This window comes from Schistocerca serialis, chromosome 1 (genome assembly GCF_023864345.2).
Source record: "Schistocerca serialis cubense isolate TAMUIC-IGC-003099 chromosome 1, iqSchSeri2.2, whole genome shotgun sequence".
NCBI lineage: Eukaryota > Metazoa > Arthropoda > Insecta > Orthoptera > Acrididae > Schistocerca > Schistocerca serialis.
The window spans coordinates 931105283-931129557 of NC_064638.1; the positions used below are offsets into that span (position 1 = coordinate 931105283).

General features: G+C 41.3%; 1 protein-coding gene across 1 annotated transcript in view; it reads left to right on the forward strand.

Moving 5' to 3' along the window:
• LOC126449333 (uncharacterized) overlaps positions 1-23607 on the forward strand; it is a 235835-nt gene extending 212228 nt beyond the window's left edge. The window contains exon 11 of the mRNA XM_050091016.1: positions 22660-23607. Coding sequence (XP_049946973.1) covers positions 22660-22983 — 324 coding nt within the window. The 3' untranslated portion in view covers positions 22984-23607. The remainder of the gene's footprint in view (positions 1-22659) is intronic.
• Positions 23608-24275: the final 668 nt, after the last annotated feature.

Sequence of the window (24275 nt, forward strand, 5' to 3'; positions counted from 1 at the left end):
CAGTGTTGCAGAGCCTCCAACAGCTTGAACAGGACCTTTTTAGGCAAACATCTATTAGACCAGTCATATCGCAAACAAATAGCAAAGGGTAAACAGCATTCACACAACGATTCTCTAAACTGAAAAAGTTGTGCTGACCAAAATGTACCACCCTGCAACACTAAATGACGTGTCACACTGTGCGAAGTACTTCCGAGAAGGATCAATCAAAGGGGAGACAGACTGAGCCTCAGTTTACATTGGCTCATGGACCATTTGGAACACTGTGGCTGGCCCGTAGTTATAAAGATAAGTCTCTATTCCCCCCCCCCCCCCCCCCCCCCCAGCAGTAGTGACAAAAATAAAATATCAGAGTCCACTAATCTAAGTCTCTTCTGGGCTTTCTCATTATTGAGGGACTAAAAGTTGTGACACTTGTTCACAGTTATGGTCCTAACTTGTTCTATATTTTATAGCGTATAGTTTTCTGCACATAGGGTAAACAATTTCAGCTATTTACATGTTCCATGGATCATTTTGCACGATAGATTGTAATGGAGTAGCATAAGTCATTTTACATTCACACTGTAAATCAGTTTGTTACAAAAAAAGTAATTCCAACCTGCCACTTTTAGCACATTACAGTAATAGAAATCCTTCTACAGAACGAGAGGAGAAATGTTCTCAGTTTGTTATCAAATTTTATTTTGCTGTCTGTCAGACATTGTATATGTCTGGGTAAGTGACCAAACATTTTTGTCATAGATTTGTGCACCCCTTTTTGTATTAAACACAACCGTAATATGGGGTAATGAATGTCATTTTTCCTTCTGCTATTTTAATTATGAACCACATTGTTCCTTTTGAGCTTAGTGGATTATTTACAACAAAATTCATGAGGCAATAAACATACTGTGAAGCAGAATGCACAATTCCTGAAATCATTGATTAGCACAACTTATTATTCTTACAGAACATATTTGCGCAATGAAGACTTCCTTTCTTAAAGATGAGTTACTCCAGAACATTATTCTGTATGACATTATTGAATGAAAATATGATTTCTCTTCTCTCCCCAAGATTTGCAATGGTTCTCTGTGCAAATGTGGCTGAAGTGAGTTGTTTTAGGAGTTCCTTTTTTAAAAAAAAAAAAAAAAAAAAAAAGTTTCCACCCTATTTATTATTTCTGCACCATGTGTTATACTTATCGTTGGTGCAGTAGCTCTAGACGTGCAGAACTGAATTGTTGCGTCTTTTTTAAAATTGAGGGTAAGACCATTCACAAAAAACCAGCCAGTGATACTTTTAAGAACTTTGTTTACCATTTCTTCTGTTTCTGTACAGATGCTGCTGGTAAACCTTTTGGGATGTATGGTTGTGGTCCAAGAAGCTCTTCCGTTCCTGAAGTTTCATCCGGGACTGCGCTGGACATCCTCAGAGGCGCTCCTCTGCTGAGTCTTGCTGACTGATCGGTCCAACATCTGAGAGTGCCTCTGAGGATGTCCAGCGACATTCCTGGATGAAACGTCATGAACAGAAGAGTTTCTTGGACCACGACCTTATGTTCTGAAAGGTTTACCAACAGCTATGTCATCCAGTCATCAAAGCCTTCATTCTATGATCTGTACAGGTGCTTGGTTTTATTACAATACTAATGTTATCTGCAAAAAGAACTAATTCTGCTTGTCGTATACTAGACGGAAGATTGTTTACATATACGAGGAACAATAATGGTCCTAATATTAAACCTTGGGGAGCCCCATACGTGTTTCTCCTCAGTTAGATATATGTCCCCAGTGGGTTTTATTGGAAGTGCAAGATCTGGAGTTTTGGCTCTAGTCACTTCAGAATATGATGTACATATCTGCTCACATGCTCTATGTAAACCATGTACTAGACGAGTCACACATATTTTGTGCGGGAAGTTTACAGAAAGGCCTTTGGTTACTTTTCTTCTTAAAAGAAACAGCACTTCTAAACAAGAGTAAAATACTATCGAATTTCACCCCATTCCACCATAACTGAAGATGAATAAGCAAGCCATTGTTATATGATTTGATGCTGATGTTTCTTTACATGCTGATAGAAAACTCTGCTTGGAAAATATTTCATTGTTTTCTAGTACACCTACCACAACATTTCCTACTTTCCTACTAGCAGAGTCTGATCATTTGTCAATGCTTATCCCATGCCATTTCATATTTTTCTATTTTCATAAAGCATTTCTTCATAACAGTCAGGCACATACAGTTTTCTTAATGTTGATTCTTCTGGTGTTCCATAATTTACGTGTTTTGTAAGAAAATTCCTGAGCACCGGACTCTTCACTAAAGAAATATCACATGAAAGAAAAGTTTTGGATAAATCTGCATAATATTTGGAACTTTTTTAAATTAGGATATGTGAAGAGAAAGCTGTGTCACCTAAAAGAACTTGTCTGGTTGTTCTACATGAAGTGGACATTCTATGTTTACTACATGCTAAACACTGCAAGACTTCAGATTGCTGGTCTACATTTACTGATCCCACATTTTTGACTGAATAGTATCCTTCCATTACATGTTACAAAAGAGTGTGAACACTTGACTTTATTTACTGCATTATATCACCAATCATTTCATTAATATACTGTATAATCCTCCATTTTAAACAAGACATGGGCAACGACTGCAAATTGTTGCGTATATTGAGTCACCCACCCACATCATAAATAAGGGATTCCCCTTTTAGATAGCGAGACAGGCACATGTAGTGGAGGTCAGTCACTATGCAGTACATTTATGAATGAAGCTCATTCAAATTGTGTTCTCATAATACAAAAATTATTAGATTTTCTGTTAACTTAAAAATTCTAAGAAGGGAAAGTGACAAATTGTGTTTTAGCAATATTATTTAAAATATATATTTACTTATACATTGCAAAAATATATTACTGAAGTGGGCTGCTTCGGGAATTTCTGTCTTAGTTACAGCTTTTTATCTATAAGTAAAAAAATATTTATTTACCTAAAAATCTGCTTCTTACAGATGACACATGATTGGGAAAGGTACACTGTCATTCTGTTGGTGGCATCATACACAAACAATTGGTTCTGGCAAGAGACAACTGATGTGGCTAATAGGAGGAAGGACTCTGTGTAACCAGTGTACTATCAGCTGAACCTCTGATTTTTAAGAGCAGGTGGTTTTAGAAAAAGCTAATATTTGAGATAAATACTAGAAAAGCAAAGGAGTACAGCTTGAACAAGACTAAAATGAAAAATGCTTCTGGATTTTGTATTATCCCAAAATATAAGAAGTATCTTAAATGAAAATATGTAAAGTGAAATGTTAAAAGGAAGATTCTCTACACTTATCACAACCTCTCTGTAAGTCACAGAAATTGACTAAGTGCCTCCACATGGCAATGTGTTGGTATTATAGTACAATTAATAGAAAGGAATTAGTTATACATGGAGAGAGGGGGGACCACTGCGAAGTTCCAGGCTCAATACCTAAATTAAGGTTGTATCAAATACTTTTGATAGTTTGCCATATCAGAGAATTCGAGAACACACTAACATGGAATCCTACCTATGTACAGGCAACTGTTACAGAAAGTAGTTTTCTGCTTTCCCAGGTAGTTCAGGAGAGTGTTTTATCTCCTGTTTAAATGTTACCTACAGTACTGACAAGGAATACTGCAGTGTTGATCAGCTATTAATTCTTAGACTCACTTATCTTATACGAAATAGATGTTAAATTTTACAATAATAAAACTTTCTCTGACAACATTGGTTAAGTAATAACAGGGAAACACCTACTAAGAAGACTGCCTACACTACGCTTGTCCGTCCTCTTTTAGAATACTGCTGCGCAGTGTGGGATCCTTACCAGATAGGACTGATGGAGTACATCGAAAAAATTCAAGGAAAGGCAGCACATTTTGTATTATCACGAAATATGGGAGAAAGTGTCACAGAAATGATACAGGATTTGGGCTGCACATCATTAAAAGAAAGGCTTTTTTGGTTGCGACGGAATCTTCTCACGCAATTCCAATCACCAACTTTCTCCTCCGAATGTGAAAGTATTTTGTTGGCACTGACCTACATAGGGAGGAACGATCACCAAGATAAAATAAGGGAAATCACAGCTCGTGTGGAAAGATACAGGTGTTCATTCTTTCCACACGCTATACAAGATTGAAATAATAGAGATTTGTGAAGGTGGTTTGATGAACCCTCTGCCAGGCACTTAAATGTGATTTGCAGAATATCCATGTAGATGTAGAACATTTTTTTCAGTTCAGTTTCGGTAATAAAACAAAATCATTGTTAGACCCAAATAGAAAAAGTATGAGGAAATATGCACTGCTCTCTCACATTCCATGAGAGTTTTTTTTAATACTGTCCAGTTTTCATTTCTGTATCTGTCATTTTTTTTATCATTTGATAATATAAAATAGAAATGGCACGATGATTTGTTGGTTAAGCAGTTTTGAATGACATAATTATTTCTGCCTTCATTTTTATAATCTTCCATTTCAGTGCCATCATTCAAGCAGTTGTCTTAGATTCAATGGATGATTTTACCAAGGTCCAAAGCTTTGTAAAGCACAGTTGCTCATTTGTGTGTGTACTAGAGAAGAGTGTACTTCAGTATACTGAATAATGTTTTTCTATGAAAAGAGAAACAGAGAAGACATTGTGAATTGGCAGGTCGCTCATTCATTAGTCTTTGCTCCCCAGTAGCAGCAATAGGAGAGTTCTAACAAGAAGTGAGCTACTTATTTAGTTTGGCCTGCTTTCACAATTAACGTTCACAAATTTCCCCTGTTTCTGTAGTAGAGATTTCCACAGTTCTTAATATGGATGGGGACTGTCTGAATGCTATGTTCTGATGCAGGCTTAGTTGGTGACCATTTTCTCACATCTCCAGATAGTACTGGTTTCAGTCATGCAGTGGCGAATTGGATGGTGGGTTCAAGAGACATTCAGTACATTCCACTTGCCTCCCCGATCAATCCACTACTGTGGTCAGCCCAGTTACTGGCCACATTGATGTTGACCCCTCACCCATGGTAGAGGGGGAGATTGATTTGAGCTGACGCAGACAGCAAAAGACATTTTGCGGGACTGATCCAGTCACTTGGCCTGTTTCAGAGGAAGCCTCTCAGCATACAAGATGTGAGTATTCAGAGAGGTTGGGATGATTAGTAGTTGGAGCTCCACTGTTAATCTCTTGATGGAGCTCCTTAGGTGCATGGCTGGCAAGGAGGGGAGGAAGGCCAGTGTGAAGTCTGTGTGCATACTGGAGAGAGTCATCTAGATGTGGAATGGGTCATTCTGAATGCCATGAAGAGCACAGGGTGCAGCCAACTGGGGGGTGTGATTCATGCTGGTGCTAATGATCACTTTGCATTGGAAGATATACTTCCTGGTTTCTTGCAGCTCCCTGAAGTAGTAAAGAGAGCCGTTCTTGCTTTCAAGATGAAGTTGGAGATCACCATCTGCAGGATCACTGGCAAGTCCAACTGTGGACCTGTGGTACAGAGGATCTGAAGTAGAGGCTGAACAGGTCTGCTAATGTACAGGCTGCAGCTGCCTTGATTTACACTGTAGGGTGGAGGGGTGTCAGGATCTGCTTAATAGATCTTAGGCTCATTACACACAAGCAGTGACTACACAGTGGTTGCTGTGTGGAGTGGAGTTGATGGTTTTTTAGGTTACAAGATTGCAGAAGTATGGAAAAAAAAGGTTCAGTGTCAAAGAGTGCATGTTGGACACTGGCAAAGGGTATACCTATAAGCTGACCCAACGGTAGGAATTATTGGTATTATAGTTGTAAAGTGTGAACTGTGTTTGGAAAGAACCACAGCTCCAAGCACTTATAGGAAGCATTGAAACAGACATAGTTATAGGCTCTGAAAGCTGGCTAAAACCAGAGGTAAATTCAGTTTTCACCAAGGCGGCGGTGTTTTCATTGCTGTTAGAAGTAGTTTATCTTGTACTGAAATTGAAGTCGGTTATACTCGACAATCTGACACTCTGGCTCAAATGACATAGGTACTGAAGGGTTCAAGGAAAATTGGGGGTCTCATTTCAAATAGTTAGCTGACTCATTATATCATAGTTGCAGGTAACTTCAATATACCGATGAGAAGTTGGTGGAAAATACATATTTAATGTTGGTGGGAGGCACAAAACATCATCTGAAATGGTACTGAATATTATTTTGAGCAGTTAGTTCAGGAGCACACACAATGTGTAAATGGTTGCAATAAAAAAAAAAAAAATACTAGTTGTCTTGGCGACAATCAATCTTGAGCAAATACAGTGCATGATGATGGGTACAGGAATTAGTGTCTGAAGCAAAACAAGCACTGTATTGTGTGTGTGATACAGATGCAAATGAATGTGCTGGGACTTACCCAGTTTTCTGCCAGTAGCACCACGTTACCTTAATATGTCTGGTAGCGCGCAAGTATTGCACAACAATTAAGTATAAAATTAAAAGTCAAAATTAAAAGTCAAATTTTACTTTGTTAAAGTACATTTTAAGGGGATATGGAGGGCAATTTTTATCCCTATTCTGCCAATGCTATTTTACCCCTGAATAGTTACACTTTTCAAAATAACTATGTGATAAAACAATGAAATTTTTACTGCATATATATATATATATATATATATATATATATATATATATATATATATATAAACAAAGATGATGTGACTTACCGAACGAAAGTGCTGGCAGGTCGACATATCCTCTTTCCTGATGAGGCAACAGTTTGTTGCGAAAGCTTGAATGTTGTGTGTATGTTTGTGTTTGTTTCTCTGTCTATCGACGTGCCAGCGCTTTCGTTTGGTAAGTCACATCATCTTTGTTTTTAAAGAGATATATATATATATATATATATATATATATATATATATATATATATATATATATATATATATGGAATGTTTCCCTCTATTATATTCAATCATATATATATATATATATATATATATATATATATATATATATATATATATATATATATATATATATATCGTGGGAAAAATTATATATAAAAACAAAGATGAGGTGACTTACCGAACAAAAGCGCTGGCAGGTCGATAGACACACAAACATACACACAAAATTCAAGCTTTCGCAACAAACTGTTGCCTCATCAGGAAAGAGGGAAGGAGAGGGGAAGACGAAAGGAAGTGGGTTTTAAGGGAGAGGGTAAGGAGTCATTCCAATCCCGGGAGCGGAAAGACTTACCTTAGGGGGAAAAAAGGACAGGTATACACTCGCACACACGCACATATCCATCCACACATACAGACACAAGCAGACATATTTAAAGACAAAGAGTTTGGGCAGAGATGTCAGTCGAGGCTGAAGTGTAGAGGCAAAGAAGTTGTTGAGAAGACAGGTGAGGTATGAGTGGCGGCAACTTGAAATTAGCGGAGATTGAGGCCTGGCGGATGACGAGAAGAGAGGATATACTGAAGGGCAAGTTCCCATCTCCGGAGTTCGGATAGGTTGGTGTTGGTGGGAAGTATCCAGATAACCCGGACGGTGTAACACTGTGCCAAGGTGTGCTGGCTGTGCACCAAGGCATGTTTAGCCACAGGGTGATCCTCATTACCAACAAACACTGTCTGCCTGTGTCCATTCATGCGAATGGACAGTTTGTTGCTGGTCATTCCCACATAGAATGCATCACAGTGTAGGCAGGTCAGTTGGTAAATCACGTGGGTGCTTTCACACGTGGCTCTGCCTTTGATTGTGTACACCTTCCGGGTTACAGGACTGGAGTAGGTGGTGGTGGGAGGGTGCATGGGACAGGTTTTGCATCGGGGGCGGTTACAAGGATAGGAGCCAGAGGGTAGGGAAGGTGGTTTGGGGATTTCATAGGGATGAACTAACAGGTTACGAAGGTTAGGTGGACGGCGGAAAGACACTCTTGGCGGAGTGGGGAGGATTTCATATTCCCATATTCTATTTTCTCAGGCTTGTCTGACATTTGGCATCACCCCCAAAGGCCTCACACTTAAAGTTCCCATCTCTGGCTGCAACCCCTCCTTCCATCAGTCCCTATACCAGTTCCAAACTGAACAATCCATTGCCCTCACCCACCTAATCCTTGACCTACACATCAACTCAGCCAATGAACACACCCGTCAACTCCTATCCTTAATAAAAGTCCTTAATCTTTCCTCTCCCACATCCACACCGGCTGTTCAGAGCATCCTCCTACAGGCCAACCGTAAATTAGAACAGCATGCCACCCTCCACCTCAAAAAACTATCCAATCTCCTGGTTTCCCACCTCCGGAAAGGCAACTCACTCACCCTTCACAACCTTTCCAGCAAACCTCAACCTCCTCTCATTGCACACAAACCCAGTCTCTCCCATCTACTCAATCTCCCACCTCCAGCTTCACTCCCTCCAAAACCTCAAAATTCCGATCAACACAATCTGGAACCACAACACCCTAATTCAGTAGTTAACCTTTCCTCCAAACCTCTCTCCCAAACCGAAACCTCTGTCCTATCAAAAGGCCTCACCTTCAGCCCCACTCCCAGATTCAACCAAACAGCCCTCGTCAAAGATTTACTGTCCTACACTCGTACTCTCTGCTGGAAGTATCACTTTGCCACGAAGAAAAATGATCCTAATCCTACTCCTAATGATCCGACTCCTCAAGACACCATCCAAATTGAACCCTGCCTGGAACAGTTCCGTCCTCCATCACAGCGGGACCCACCTCCTCTTCCTCAAAATCACCCTCTCCAAACCTTCCAGGAATTTCTGACTTCCAGCCTTGCATCTCAATCCTTCTTAAAAAAAACCTTAATCCTACACCCAACATCACCACTGCTGAAGCCCGGGCTATCCGTGATCTGAAGGCTGACCGATCCATCGTCATTCTTCCGGCGGACAAGGGTTCCACGACCGTGGTACTTGATCGTCGGGAGTATGTGGCTGAGGGACTGCGTAAGCTTTCAGACAACACCACATACAAAGTTTGCCAAGGTAACCCCATTCCCGATGTCCAGGCGGAGCTTCAAGGAATCCTCAGAACCTTAGGCCCCCTGCAAAACCTTTCACCTGACTCCATCAACCTCCTGACCCCACCGACACCCCGCACCCCTACCTTCTACCTTCTTCCTAAAATCCACAAACCCAATCATCCCGGCCGCCCCATTGTAGCTGGTTACCAAGCCCCCACAGAACGTATCTCTGCCTACGTAGATCAACACCTTCAACCCATTACATGCAGTCTCCCATCCTTCATCAAGGACACCAACCACTTCCTTGAACGCCTGGAATCCTTACCCAATCTGTTACCCCCGGAAACCATCCTTGTAACCATTGATGCCACGTCCTTATACACAAATATTCCGCACGTCCAGGGCCTCGCTGCGATGGAGCATTTCCTTTCACGCCGATCACCTGCCGCCCTACCTAAAACCTCTTTCCTCATTACCTTAGCCAGCTTCATCCTGACCCACAACTTCTTCACTTTTGAAGGCCAGACATACCAACAATTAAAGGGAACAGCCATGGGTACCAGGATGGCCCCCTCGTACGCCAACCTATTCATGGGTCGCTTAGAGGAAGCCTTCTTGGTTGCCCAAGCCTGCCAACCCAAAGTTTGGTACAGATTTATTGATGACATCTTCATGATCTGGACTCACAGTGAAGAAGAACTCCAGAATTTCCTCTCCAACCTCAACTCCTTTGGTTCCATCAGATTCACCTGGTCCCACTCCAAATCCCATGCCACTTTCCTTGACGTTGACCTCCACCTGTCCAATGGCCAACTTCACACGTCCGTCCACATCAAACCCACCAACAAGCAACAGTACCTCCATTATGACAGCTGCCACCCATTCCACATCAAACGGTCCCTTCCCTACAGCCTAGGTCTTCGTGGCAAACGAATCTGCTCCAGTCCAGAATCCCTGAACTATTACACCAACAACCTGAAAACAGCTTCCGCATCCCGCAACTACCCTCCCGACCTGGTACAGAAGCAAATAACCAGAGCCACTTCCTCGTCCCCTCAAACCCAGAATCCCCCACAGAAGAACCCCAAAAGTGCCCCACTTGTGACAGGATACTTTCCGGGACTGGACCAGACTCTGAATGTGGCTCTCCAGCAGGGATACGACTTCCTCAAATCCTGCCCTGAAATGAGATCCATCCTTCATGAAATCCTCCCCACTCCGCCAAGAGTGTCTTTCCGCCGTCCACCTAACCTTCGTAACCTGTTAGTTCATCCCTATGAAATCCCCAAACCACCTTCCCTACCCTCTGGCTCCTATCCTTGTAACCGCCCCCGATGCAAAACCTGTCCCATGCACCCTCCCACCACCACCTGCTCCAGTCCTGTAACCCGGAAGGTGTACACAATCAAAGGCAGAGCCACGTGTGAAAGCACCCACGTGATTTACCAACTGACCTGCCTACACTGTGATGCATTCTATGTGGGAATGACCAGCAACAAACTGTCCATTCGCATGAATGGACACAGGCAGACAGTGTTTGTTGGTAATGAGGATCACCCCGTGGCTAAACATGCCTTGGTGCACAGCCAGCACACCTTGGCACAGTGTTACACCGTCTGGGTTATCTGGATACTTCCCACCAACACCAACCTATCCGAACTCCGGAGATGGGAACTTGCCCTTCAGTATATCCTCTCTTCTCGTCATCCGCCAGGCCTCAATCTCCGCTAATTTCAAGTTGCCGCCACTCATACCTCACCTGTCTTTTCAACAACTTCTTTGCCTCTACACTTCAGCCTCGACTGACATCTCTGCCCAAACTCTTTGTCTTTAAATATGTCTGCTTGTGTCTGTATGTGTGGATGGATATGTGCGTGTGTGCGAGTGTATACCTGTCCTTTTTTCCCCCTAAGGTAAGTCTTTCCGCTCCCGGGATTGGAATGACTCCTTACCCTCTCCCTTAAAACCCACTTCCTTTCGTCTTCCCCTCTCCTTCCCTCTTTCCTGATGAGGCAACAGTTTGTTGCGAAAGCTTGAATTTTGTGTGTGTGTTTGTGTTTGTTTGAGTGTCTATCGACCTGCCAGCGCTTTCGTTCGGTAAGTCACCTCATATATATATATATATATATATTTTTTTTTTTTCTATTGGTGTACAAGGTGTATATATATATATATATGAGGTGACTTACCGAACGAAAGCGCTGGCAGGTCGATAGACACGCAAACAAACACAAACACACACACAAAATTCAAGCTTTCGCAACAAACTGTTGCCTCATCAGGAAAGAGGGAAGGAGAGGGAAAGACGGAAGGAAGTGGGTTTTAAGGGTGAGGGTAAGGAGTCATTCCAATCCCGGGAGCAGAAAGACTTACCTTAGGGGGAAAAAAGGACGGGTATACACTCGCACACACACCCATATCCATCCACACATATACAGACATATTTAAAGACCATCCTTGTTTATATATATATATATATTTACAAGTAAAATGAACCTAATACCTCTTATGGTTTTGAAGAAAAAAAATTATTCTTTCACTAGTAAAATTTTACTTTTTTTATATTAATTATTATAAAACAGTTTCTGATTGTTTGGTGGCTCTCAATTTACTTGTAATAACTTATTACCATCTGCAGTACAAATTGACCAAATTTCATGTTTCTAACCGCATTAGTTTATCAAATAATGGTACCTAAAAGTAATAAAAAAATTTAGTTTTGAGAAAAATCAATTTAAAGTTTAATATTACAATTGTAGTACAGTTATTGATGAGAATTACTTACCACTAATATTTTCCTGCACCATACTGAGCATCATCTGAATCACACTGATCTTCTTTTGTGCATTTTAACTTAACAACATCTGCTTTGCAGATTCTCTCTATATCTATTTGCACCAAGGATTTTGCAGTATTTCACAAATACTGTTTTTGGTAACTGGTCCCAAATGACAGAATTCACAAATTCATTTAAATTTTGGGTTTTCCCATGAAGACATTTCTTCAACAAGGTATCTTTACAAAGGTCTCTAAATATGGGTTTAATTTCATTCATTAGTGATGCAGGTAAAGAATTTTTGTAGTCGTATCTGACACTTCTCCTGTACGTGCACTAAGTGTCCGGATCATTCGGGCAAAGACCGCACACTAGATTTTCATTTGTGGAAAGCTTATGGAAAAAGATAGCCCATACAGCTTTTTTCATGTTTTCTGGATTCCCTACATTTCTTCTTATGGCCAAGCCATAATAATTCTGTAATCTATCTATTTCAACATTTGTGAAGCGACCTTTACCACCTGTCTTCTTACCATCTTCCAATACTGTTTTTGACTTTTCTTTCAATAATCTTCTCAACCTGGACCCCATCCTCTTCTGGAAATACCCAATGCACTCTAATTTAGAAATTGTGACATTAGAACCATAGGGTTGTTCTGCACATACCCGGTCATAAGCCTTGCTGTCACCGTCCACAGATTGCACAGGGTGTCAGGGAAACCATCATACCTTATTAAAAAAATTGTCATATTTATATAAAACAAAAACTGTTTCACACAGGAAAGACCAGGCATTTCAAATATGCTAAAATCTAAAAATTGAATTTTTGAAGCCTACTTGCCTTCCGTCTCCCCTTAATGTAATAACGTTTCAAATATCAAGTCTTAATGTACCGGGACTTGATAGTTTCTGCAAAAATGCAGTTTTATGAAAAAAGTTGAGCCGCGATAGGCACGATAAAAAGATTCACACAAACATAGCTTCCAGCCATTAAGGCCTTTGTCAGCAGTACACACACACACACACACAAACGCAAACGTAACTTGCTCACACATATGCAGTCTCAGAGAGCTGAAACTACAATGCGAGCAGCAGCACCGGTGCATGATGGGAGTGGCGACTGAGTGGGGGTAAGGAGGAGGCTGGGGCAGGGAGGGGGAGGGATAGTACCGTGGGAGTGATGGACAATGAAGTGTTGCAGTTTAGACGGAGGGTAGGAGAGAAGGTGCGGAGAGGGGAGGGGGTAAGTAGTGGAAAGGAGAGAAATAAAAATAAAAGACATTATAAGACTGGGTGTGGCAGTGAAATGACGGCTGTGTGTGCTGGAATGGGAACAGGGAGGGGGCTGGATGGGTGAGGACCGTGACTAACGAAGGTTGAGGCCAGGAGGGTTATGGGAATGTAGGATGTATTGTCGAGAAAGTTCCCACCTGTGCAAGTCAGAAAAGCTGGTGTTGGTGGGAAGGATCCATATGGCACAGGCTGTGAAGCAGTCATTGAGATGAGGGGTATCATGTTTGGCAGCGCATTCAGCTGTTGTTGGTGGCTGTTCACGCAGACAGACAGCTTGTTGGTTGTCATGCCAACATAGAATGCAGCACAGTGGTTGCAGCTTAGCTTGTAGATCACGACTGGTTTGATGTGATAGGTAATGTTAGTGACTGGACTGGAGTAGGTGGTGGCAGGATGATGTATGGGACAGGTCTTGCATCTAGGTCTGTTACAGGGGTATGAGCCAGGAGGTAAGGGATTGGGAGGATGGACGAGATCTTATAATCCTACCTGCAGACAAAGGCTCCACCACTGTAGTTTTGAACCACAAGGATTAAGTGGCGGAAGGACTCCGTCAGCTGTCAGATACTTCCACCTACAAACCATACCACAGTGATCCCATTCCAGCAATGCAGCAGGATCTCCAGTCACTACTCAAATCCTTAGGCCCATCCCAGAACCTCTCCCCAGAGTCCACCTCTCTACTTACCCCAACCACTCCCTGCACTCCCACCTTCTACATGCTTCCTAAATTCCATAGACCCAACCACCCAGGACGCCCCATTGTGGCCGGTTACTGTGCCCCCACTGAGAGAATCTCTGCTCTCGTAGACCTACACCTTCAACCTATTACCCAGAACCTATCCTCCTATATAAAAGATACCAACCACTTCCTTGACCAACTCTCCACAGTTCCTCTCCCTTTACCATATGGTGCCCTGCTCATCACTATTGATGCCTCCTCTCTGTACACTAACATTTATAATGCCCATGGCCTTACTGTTATCAAACACTACCTTTCCAGATGCCCTATGGATTCCAAACCAACAACCTCCTTCCTAGTCTCCATGACCAACCTTATCCTCACACAGAATTACTTCTCCTTTGAAGGCATTACCTACAAACAAATCTGCAGTACAGCTATGGGCACCCGCATGGCACCATCCTATGCTAACCTATTCACGGACCATCTAGAGGAATCCTTCCTAAAAACCTAGAATCTTAAACCCCTCACCTGGTTCAGATTCATTCATGACATCTTTGCTGTCTGGATTGAAGGTGAGGACACCTTATTCACATTCCTCCAGAACCTCAACAACTTCTCCCCCATTTGCTTCACCTGGTACTACTCAACCCAACAAGCTACCTTCCTAGAAGTTGACCTCCACCTCAGAGATTGCTACATCAGTACCTCCATCCATATCAAACCTGCTAACCATCAGCAACACCTCCACTTTGACAGCTGCCACCCATTTCATACCAAGAAGTCCCTTCCGTACAGCCTAGCCACCCGTGGTCGTCGCATCTGCAGTGACGAGCAGTCCCTCTCTAAATATACCGAGGGTCTCACTGAAGCCTTCACTGATCTTGATTTTCCTCCCAACCTTGTACAAAAACAAATCTCCTGTGCATTATCTTTCCAGTCTCCCACCACCTCCCAAAGTCCCACAGTCGGACCACAGAAGAGCATTCCCCTCGTAACTCACAAGGGAACCTCCCCATCGCACCCCCCTCAGATTTAGTTATAAGTTGGCACAGTGCATAGGCCTTGAAAAACTGAACACAGATCAATTGAGAAAACAGGAAGAAGTTGTGTGGAACTGTGAAAAAATAAGCAAAATATACAAACTGAGTTGTTCATGGGCAGATAGGCAACATCAAGGACAATCGGAACGCAGGAGCGCCGTGGTCTCGTGAGCAGCTGCGGAACAAAAGGTCCTTGGTTCAAATCTTCCATCGAGTGAAAAGTTTAATTTTTTATTTTCAGTTTATGTGACAAACTCTTATGTTTTCATCACTTTTTTGGGAGTGATTATCACATCCACAAGAAAACCTAAATCGGGCAAGGTAGAAGAATCTTTTTACCCATTCGCCAAGTGTACAAGTTAGGTGGGTCGACAACATATTCCTGTCATGTGACGCACATGCCGTCACCAGTGTCTTATAGAATATATCAGATGTGTTTTCCTGTGGAGGAATCGGTTGACCTATGTGACCTTGCGATCAAATGTTTTCGGTTCCCATTGGAGAGGCATGTCCTTTCGTCTACTAATCGCACGGTGTTGCGATGCGGTCGCAAAACACAGACACTAAACTTATTACAGTGAACAGAGACGTCAATGAACGAACGGACAGATAATAACTATGCAAAAATAAAGAAAGTAAAATTTTCACTCCAGGGAAGACTCCAACCAAGGACCTCTCGTTCTGCAGCTGCTCACGCTACCACGGCGCTCCTGATTTCATATGGTCCATGATGTTGCCTATGTGGCCCATGGACTACTCAGTTTGTATATTTTGCTTATTTTTTCACAGTTCCACACAATTTCTTCCTGTTTTCTCAATTGATCTGTGTTCAGTTTATCAAGGCCTATCCACTGTGCCAACTTATAACTAAATCTGAGGGGGGTGCGATGGGGAGGTTCCCTTGTCAGTACCATCCGGGACTGGAGCAACTGAATTACATTCTCTGCCAGGTTTTGGACTACCTCTTGTTGTGCCCTGAAATGAGAAATGTCCTACCCATTATCCTTCCCACCCCTCCTACCGTGGTATTCCGCTGTCCACCAAGCCTACACAGTGTACTCGTCCATACTTACACAACCCCTGCTCCCAATCCCTTACCTCATGGCTCATACCCCTGTAATAGACCTAGATGCAAGACCTGTCCCATACAGCCTCCTACCACCACCTACTCCAGTCCAGTCACTAACATTACCTATCACATCAAAGGCAGGGCTACCTGTGAAACCAGTCATGTGATCTACAAGCTAAGCTGCAACCACTATGCTGCATTCTATGTTGGCATGACAACCAACAAGCTGTCTGTCCACATGAACGGCCACTGACAAACTGTGGCCAAAAGAAAAGTGGACCACCCTGTTTCTGAACATGCTGCCTAACATGATACCCCTCAGCTTAATGACTGCTTGACAGCCAGTGCCATATGGATCCTTCCCACCAACACCAGCTTTTCTGAATTGCACAGGTGGGAACTTTCCCTACAATATATGCTACATTCCCATAACCCTCCTGGCCTCAACCTTCGTTAGTCACTGTCCTCACCCATCCAGTCCCCTCCCTGTTCCCATTCCAGCACACACAGCCGTCATTTCACTGCCACACCCAGTCTTTTAATTTCTTTTATTTTTATTTCTCTCCTTTCCGCTACTTACCCCCTCCCCCCTCTGCATCTTCTCTCCTACCCTCCGTCTAAACTGCAACACTTCACTTGAGACTCTGTGTGTGTGTGTGTGTGTGTGTGTGTGTGTGTGTGTGTGTGTGTGTGTGTGTCTTCTGCTGACAAAGGCCTTAATGGCCGAAAGCTATGTTTGTGTGAATCTTTTTATCATGCCTGTCGCGGTTCAGCATCTCTGCTATATGGTGAGTAGCAACTTTCCTTCTCTCTTATTGTTCAAATGTAGTATTCATTTGAGTATTATTAGTCAAGGCATAAGAGAATTTGATAGGAACGTGCCATAGAAGTCGCCTATGAATTGCTAGTTGTGCTGTTAAGAATAGGAAGATTTGTGATTTTCGAAGTGTTGTCTGAGAGATACTTAACTAAATATAAGTTTGAATAGAACTTTGTACTTTCATTTATAATCATAGTCCTGATCCCACTAAGTAGAAGGAAAATAGAAACATTTCTTTCAGTGGGCTGGACCAGAATGTGGCCATGCAGACTGGGAACTAAGGTCAGTATGTTCTCCATCACTTTCTGGCTAACCACAAAATTAGTTGCCAGCCTCGCGTAAGAAAGACAGCGTAATATACAACTACTATACAACCAACTCCTCTTCTTAATAAAACCTGCTGCCCCACATGCCCACAAGGTGGTTCCATACAGACTGAATATTGTAACATCCAAATCTATCTAAAATTAATGCAAAATATAACTATTAAAAAAGGATAAGAATTTGCCTGATGGCTCGACAAGAGAGAGTCTCTGTCCCTCTCGAATTAACTACATAAGTGTTGAGTAGATGTGGCTTAGATTCAAAGTAGTAGTACTGATGGCAGTTGAGAGGTTCATATCCAGTAAATTAAGAGAAACTGCACAGGTCCCCCATCATCCACAAAGCAGTTCAGGACGCTTTTGCAGATGCGATGAAATAACATGCAAGATTTAATAGAAAGAAAAATTTTGAAGATTGATGTTGTTTTACATAAGCTCCAAAATCAGCTTGGACTTCAGTGCGAGATGCTTTTAATAGCTTACACAATGACACTCTGTCTTGAAATTTGGTAGAACATTTGGAGAGATTTTAATCACATGTAATGTACACCAACAGCACAATCATTAACTTCACTGTGCTGTGGCAATGGTACTGGTGCTGATGACAGGCCACTACAGAAGAGTGACTGAACTTCATTCTCCAAACTTTCTTCACCAAAGAAGATGCATTAAATATTTCAGAATTCAAATCAAAAGTAGCTGCCACCATAAGTAACTTAAAAGTAAATACTCTTGGTGTAGTCAAGCAATTCAAGCCATTTAATGAAGGCTAGTCTTCTTGTGCCGATTGTATACCAGTGAGGTTCCTTTCAGAGTGCACTGTGCAATAGCTACATACTTAGCAATGCTGTAAGATTTTGGAACACATACTGTGTTTGACAGTTATGAAATACCTAAAAGAAATCAGTTGCAGACACATAGCCAGCACAGATTTAGAAAATATCAGTCTTTCAGTATGCAACTAGCCCTCATTCCCATGAAGTAATGAGTATGATTGACAGGGGCTCTCAAGTTCATTCCATGTTTCCAGATTTCCAGAAGGTTTTTGATATTGGTCCTCGCAAGTGGCTGTCTAATCAGATAGTGTGTGTATGGAGTAATGTCTCAGTTTTGTGACTGGATGCATGAGTCCCTGTCAAAGAGGTTACTGTTTGTAATAACTGATGGAAAGTCATTGAGTAAAATGGAAGTGATATCTAGCTTCATACCAGAAAGTGTTATAGGCCCTTTGCTGTTTGAGAGATTATGTAACCAGTCCTCTTTGATTGTTTGCAAATGATGTTGTCATTTACAATGTAGTAAAGTCATCAAAAGATTGTCATGAAGTACAAAATGGTTTGCACAAGATATCTATATGGTGTGGAAAGAGGCAATTCATGCTGTACATTAAAAAATGAGATCCTCACATTACTGAGAAGAATTCATTAAATATCAGCTACACGATAAATAATAAAAATTTAAAGGTTGTTGTTTCAACTAAATACCAAATACTGACTGTATACTGATGTTATAGTAAGGTGTGATTACTTGTAAAATTCAGGTGAGGCAGTTTACAGTTGATGTCAAATTAAGACTAAGTAAAAATTATTATTACTGAGTTGTGTAATGTAATGTGAAATTTCACTGGTGTGAAATCTGTTAACTGTAATGACTTGGACTCAAATTACTGTTTCATAGATACATTCTTCTATGTGCTGTTCAGTTTAAACCCATATCTACAGTTTAGAGTATGTGTCTTCCGTCACCATATTTGTTTTGTAATAAACCTACCACTTTTATTCCTGCATTTCACCTAAATAATACTGTAAAATTTGAAACTAATAACACTTTCAGATACCAGAGAGAAACAATTAATAGACACAATGCAATAAAACTGCAAAGTTCTATTTCTGACATGTACCCTCTTAGTCAGCAGATTGGTAAACCCACACGCTATGCATCTTTTATTGTGTTACTGTGTAGACAAAAACTGCTGCTTCTTTTGTTAACATGAACTTGCCATTGAGTTAAGGAATAATCTTCTGAGATAATGAAGTTTCAAAATAAAAAAATAAATAAAAAATTAAAAAATTCAGCAGAAGTAAGTAGTAGGCCTGGTGTTGAAAGGAGAGAATAAAACACATCAAAGTGCCTATCCAAAAAGTTGCAATTTTATACTTCCAAGTACTTTGCTGTTGAATTATACTTTTGGCAAGTTGAAAAATCTGTTCAGATGAGCACAATTGTATGCAGCCACAACAGAAAGAAAAAAGTTCTACATGGAATTTTCTTTGCTGCACACCACTTGCAGTAGATTTTTCTATACTGATGTGAAAGTTAACAAGGCATTCCAGACATGAAGTTTGTAGCTTTCTAAAGGAAATTTTATTAGCTGTATGTTTCATAAATTTACTCTAAATTTGGAGTCTGAGGTTGCAGATTGTCACAAACAAAGTAGGAATCAGTGTTCAGTGCCAGTAATCATCAAAGCATACAGTACGTAACTCTTGTTCTTCAGAAATAATTAGCTCTATAATAACAACAAAATTGTAATGCTGGGCATATGTCCATTTCAACATGCTAATCTCCAAAACTATTAGACAGATTTCATGCACTTTGCCTCATTGCATCAAAATCGGATCATGGAAAAAAATGATATAGTTGTTTAAAGTTTTATTTAAAACTATCTTCATGGGGGTTTTTGCAGGTAACTTGAGTGTAGCTCAGGGCAATGAACGTGTAGACAATATTTCATAAAATTGGATCTCATATACTAGTATATCTAAAATTATCTGCTGAGCTTAATAGTTCACATGTTTAATTATCACAATGTAGTACAGCAAAGAATCAACAGATGGTAGTGCTAGTTTTGTAGTACAGCGAGCGCATTGCTGCTGCTGCATGCTACGCTGCTGAGGCTGACAAAGAGCTGAGACAGCATATGTGTGCTGTGGTGAGATGTAAGCAGAATTGTAGTGTTGTCCTTATGACACAAAGCAAATTTTGTCGTGTTTCTCGTGCAACAATATGGGCAATGAGGCGGTGAGAAGAGAGCTATGGCAGCAAAGGGGCCTTTGGTCATGCAACTCATAGTCTGCTTAGCGATGAATGACAGAAGATGATCACACACACATCCCTCCTCTGTATATTAAAAGCAGAGGGACATCATGGACAAAGGTATACAATATGATTGCTGGCTGCTACAGGGACAAAGCCAACATCAAGCCCATTGACTCTAATGCTGCAATTGAACTGCAAGTGGCAAACAAGGCCAACCACAGTGCACTCTAGAGCACTTTGGGCACGCAGATAGTTGAGAGACAAAAGAAGAAAAAGACATTACCAAGACAGTGCAAGAAGTCTACCAAGGCATTCATCTATGGGTGACCTTGGACCTGTGACTAGGCAGCAGTGAAGGAAGGGCTGTTGCATGCTGGGTTTGGGGATGTGGGCATAACCGGACAAACAGGAGGAAGCCACTGTAGTTTGCCATGGCCAAACAAATGGCAGGCAAACTTTTGCACTGTGGAAGCTAGTAGGCTTCCTGATGAAAGCAGAAGCATTCCCTCCATGCCTGGAGCAATAGTAGCAGTGCTTAAAGTGCCAGGAAGAAGGCCACATGACTAAGCATTGCCGTTAAAGCCCTGCATTACATAAAATGCTCAGGCGGCCATGTGTGACAGTGGAAGATAAGAGGCAGCAATATGTGCTTCCTCTCGTGGCCCACATGTTGCTAACAGGTGCAACTACCCAACTTTCAATGGTCAGAACTAGGCCACAAACCTGAAGACAATGGCAAAGAAGAAATGCTGTCGAAGGGGAAGCTGTCAACAGACAACTGCACCCAAGACACGAGCAGACATCAGGTGTTCCCTCTGTCTGCAAACAGCTGAAATATTGTGTGTGTGTGTGTGTGTGTGTGTGTGTGTGTGTGTGTGTGTGTGTGTCAGGGGGGGAGGAGAGGCAGCTACCGAGGAGTGACCAGATATACCAACTACCACCCGCACATGGCCAGAATACCCCACCCGTGAGAGTGGCTGGGGGCGGGGGGGGGGGGGGGGGAGGGACCAGTCGCTAGCGGAAGGGCAGCAACTGCTGCTGTCAGCTGTGGTCAAGGCAGCAGCAGCAGCCTTCAAAGCCACCATAGCTGCAGAGATTACCTCATTCATGGCAGCCTGGCTGCTGAAATGGTGGGAGTGTCCCATCAACAGCAAAAAATGCACTCACAGCTCTCACGAAATCCCAGCCCACACAGCAGAAAAACAGGTTTCCATCGCTGCCCCACTGATGGAGTGGGAGGGAGAGAGCAACAGGCAGGCTTCACCGTGGAAATACTCAAGGGGCTACTGCTGAACAAACCAGGACATCTTTGATTCATCAGGAGTCGACATCAACTAAAGAATCAAGTAGTCGAAGGAAATGCTCTGAGGCTTTGGCTACTTCATTCGCTACACAGGAGACATCCAGCTGAGGACAGACCTCCATCTGTCACCCTAGGCAACACAGGATGAGTGTTGTCACTAGGTGACACCTTTGCTCAAGGCCCTAGGATACAAAACCTAGCACTTGGTCATAACTTGACACATACAAGTTCACCATGCTGCTGCATGGATTTGGACTGACCTCTTTATGAAAAGCAGAACACAGTATCAAGCTGCATGATACCCACAACTAACATAGCCTACCCTTGCATGATATGTTACAGATATCAAGCAATTCACGACTGCTCATACTACCCATTCTGACTATCGCTAACACTGTTTTTCCCGAGGCACTTGCCTTTGCACTTTTTCCCCCTCTGTCCTTTATCCTGCTACCCTTCATTCACTTTTTGACCACTCCATGTCCTCATTGGGCCCATGTTCGTGGGTAATCCTACCCAGAGGCATAGGCAACATCATGGTACCCCAAGCTGTGAACTCCTCAATTTACAACTAACAATACAGAGGTGGCAGTAGATCTTTGGAGATGGTCACAGCATTGGTGTATGCCTGGAGGTGCTCCATCCCCATTGTAGTACCCCAAAGGTCTAATAGATAGTGCTGTTAGTCTTTCCAACTCAGTAACAGACGTATTTCGGAATTGTATACCAGAGGCAGAATTAAGTGCTGCAATCTTACTTTTACAAATACAAACTAATAGCGAATTGATTTGGCTAGGACATACTAATTTTGCTTTGTGTATTAAAAACTTAAAACAACATCGCTTTTGTTCTTTTGACAGATTATATTTATATCTTTGCTAGGAAAAACAAATTTATTAAGTTTGTTTGAGATTTGGGTGCCTACATATTTCATTTTGATTTAGTTTTATTTATGAATAAAAGTGCCTAAAAAACCTAACAGTCTCTCTGAATGCACCAGAATAGCTAAAAGACATGAGACTCTTATCTCAATAATTCAGGGAAAATTGTGAGGCGAACTGCAACTCAAGAACATCAGGCTTTAACTCACTCTTCGGAAACACTTTTGAAAAGCGAGGTGCGACAGAGATGGACAGCAGGTGTATAGTGCTGCAAACTATGGGAGGAACTAAACTAGTGCATCAACACTTTTCTAAACAAAATTAGTTATTACCACTTAAGATATGTTGTTGTTAATGTAGTCTACAGAAGCAGCTCATCACAGCTGTATCTCTGGTATCTATGTCACATTACATGGGAATGAATTAAATAACATTTTCATTTTCTTTCTCAACAGTCAATTCCATCTGGCCGCGCAGGTGTAGCCAGAGGAGCCTTAGAAGTTGTGGCCAGTGATGGCAAACCTCGATCGTGGAGGGGCAGAATTAGAGGATACCATGAACCCTTATCTTTGCTGTGGGCTCGTAAACATTGCCTCTCTGTTGATCCTGCTGCACTTGGATCGTCATCCTCCATCACACTGTATTGTTCAATTTCACTTCATGCCCCTATGGTGTTGCCAGTTACACATAAAAACATGGAACAAGAAGATGATGACACCTTTGCACAACAGCAGAATCTCAATAAGAAGCAACAAGAAACAGCAAAGGAAAGGAAATAGTAACAACAATAGCAAACTGACACTATCCTAGGTGCTGGTTGCCTTTTGAATGTTCTTGGTATCTTTATGCACGACTGCAGTCATAATCCTGGTGTACTGCAATATTATTTTATACTGGGTACCAGACAAGCAAAATCACAGGAAGTTGTTATCCTGACACTGAAGTTCATTAGCTCATTTGTTGCAAACAGCTTATTTCCTGAGGCTAAAGTGTCTCGTGAACAAAGTGAATTAGTTCTCTTGTTTGAACGCATCAGTCATGTTATATTTTTGCTAACAATTCCTTAACAGCATAATTTGTCATGTAGTGTTTATATTGTCTCATTTCATTTATGAGTCTTTAATCATTGGTTGTTACACTTGTGTAATAGCTAAAATTATCTAATAGTAGGTCTTGACATATAATTATGTCTTATTAATAACTATTAAAAAGCCATTTTGCAGATAAATGTATAGCCAATATTTTTGGACAAATATTTACTAAACATTTCATTTTGTCTTACTCTTGGTGAAAATTATTACTTATTTTTGATAATGGTTGTTTCTAGGTCCCATTTTCAAAGTAATCAGACAAGTGAACAGGAAATATTTCTTTGCAGTAGAAACAAATAAAACACACACTTTACTCAGATAATTATTAAATATGAAAATCTACCACATTTGTTCATCTGGATAAGTAAGAATTCAGTCTTCCTTTAGTTTTTGTAGCCATTTATGAGCTCTGATCTGTTGTGTTATTTGCATAAATTTGCTTTTAGGGTAAATATAAAAGTTTTCATTTTTGTAATGAGTAATTACTGTATTTCATTTATTAATGAAATAAACTTGCAAATCATAAAAGAACATACAAAAAAAATTTCTTTTTTGACAATGGCCATCTTCATGATGCTGCATTGTGTGTTCTCATTGAATTTACATCATCACATACCATTAAAGTGTGAAGTTATTATGCTTTACACACACAATTTTAAAAACTTTATATTTATGTAGCATGTTTTTCACTGACAGTCTTTTATAAATTACATTTAACTTATTAATTGTATGAGATGAATTGCAATGATACATACATTTCAGAATTAGTGTATCCACTGTGTGGGCAGTGAAACATTGACTTTGTAGTATGTAGTATAAACATGGCAGTTGCCTGCAAACGGAAACGTACAATACTCACTACCTGAGGCAAAAAGGAGTGGTGTGAGGCAACAAGTTCTGCCATACTCTGACAAAGCTGCCAGGCTACACCCATATTTTGTGAAAGGAGACATGACACACAAACTCAGAAATCAGCAATT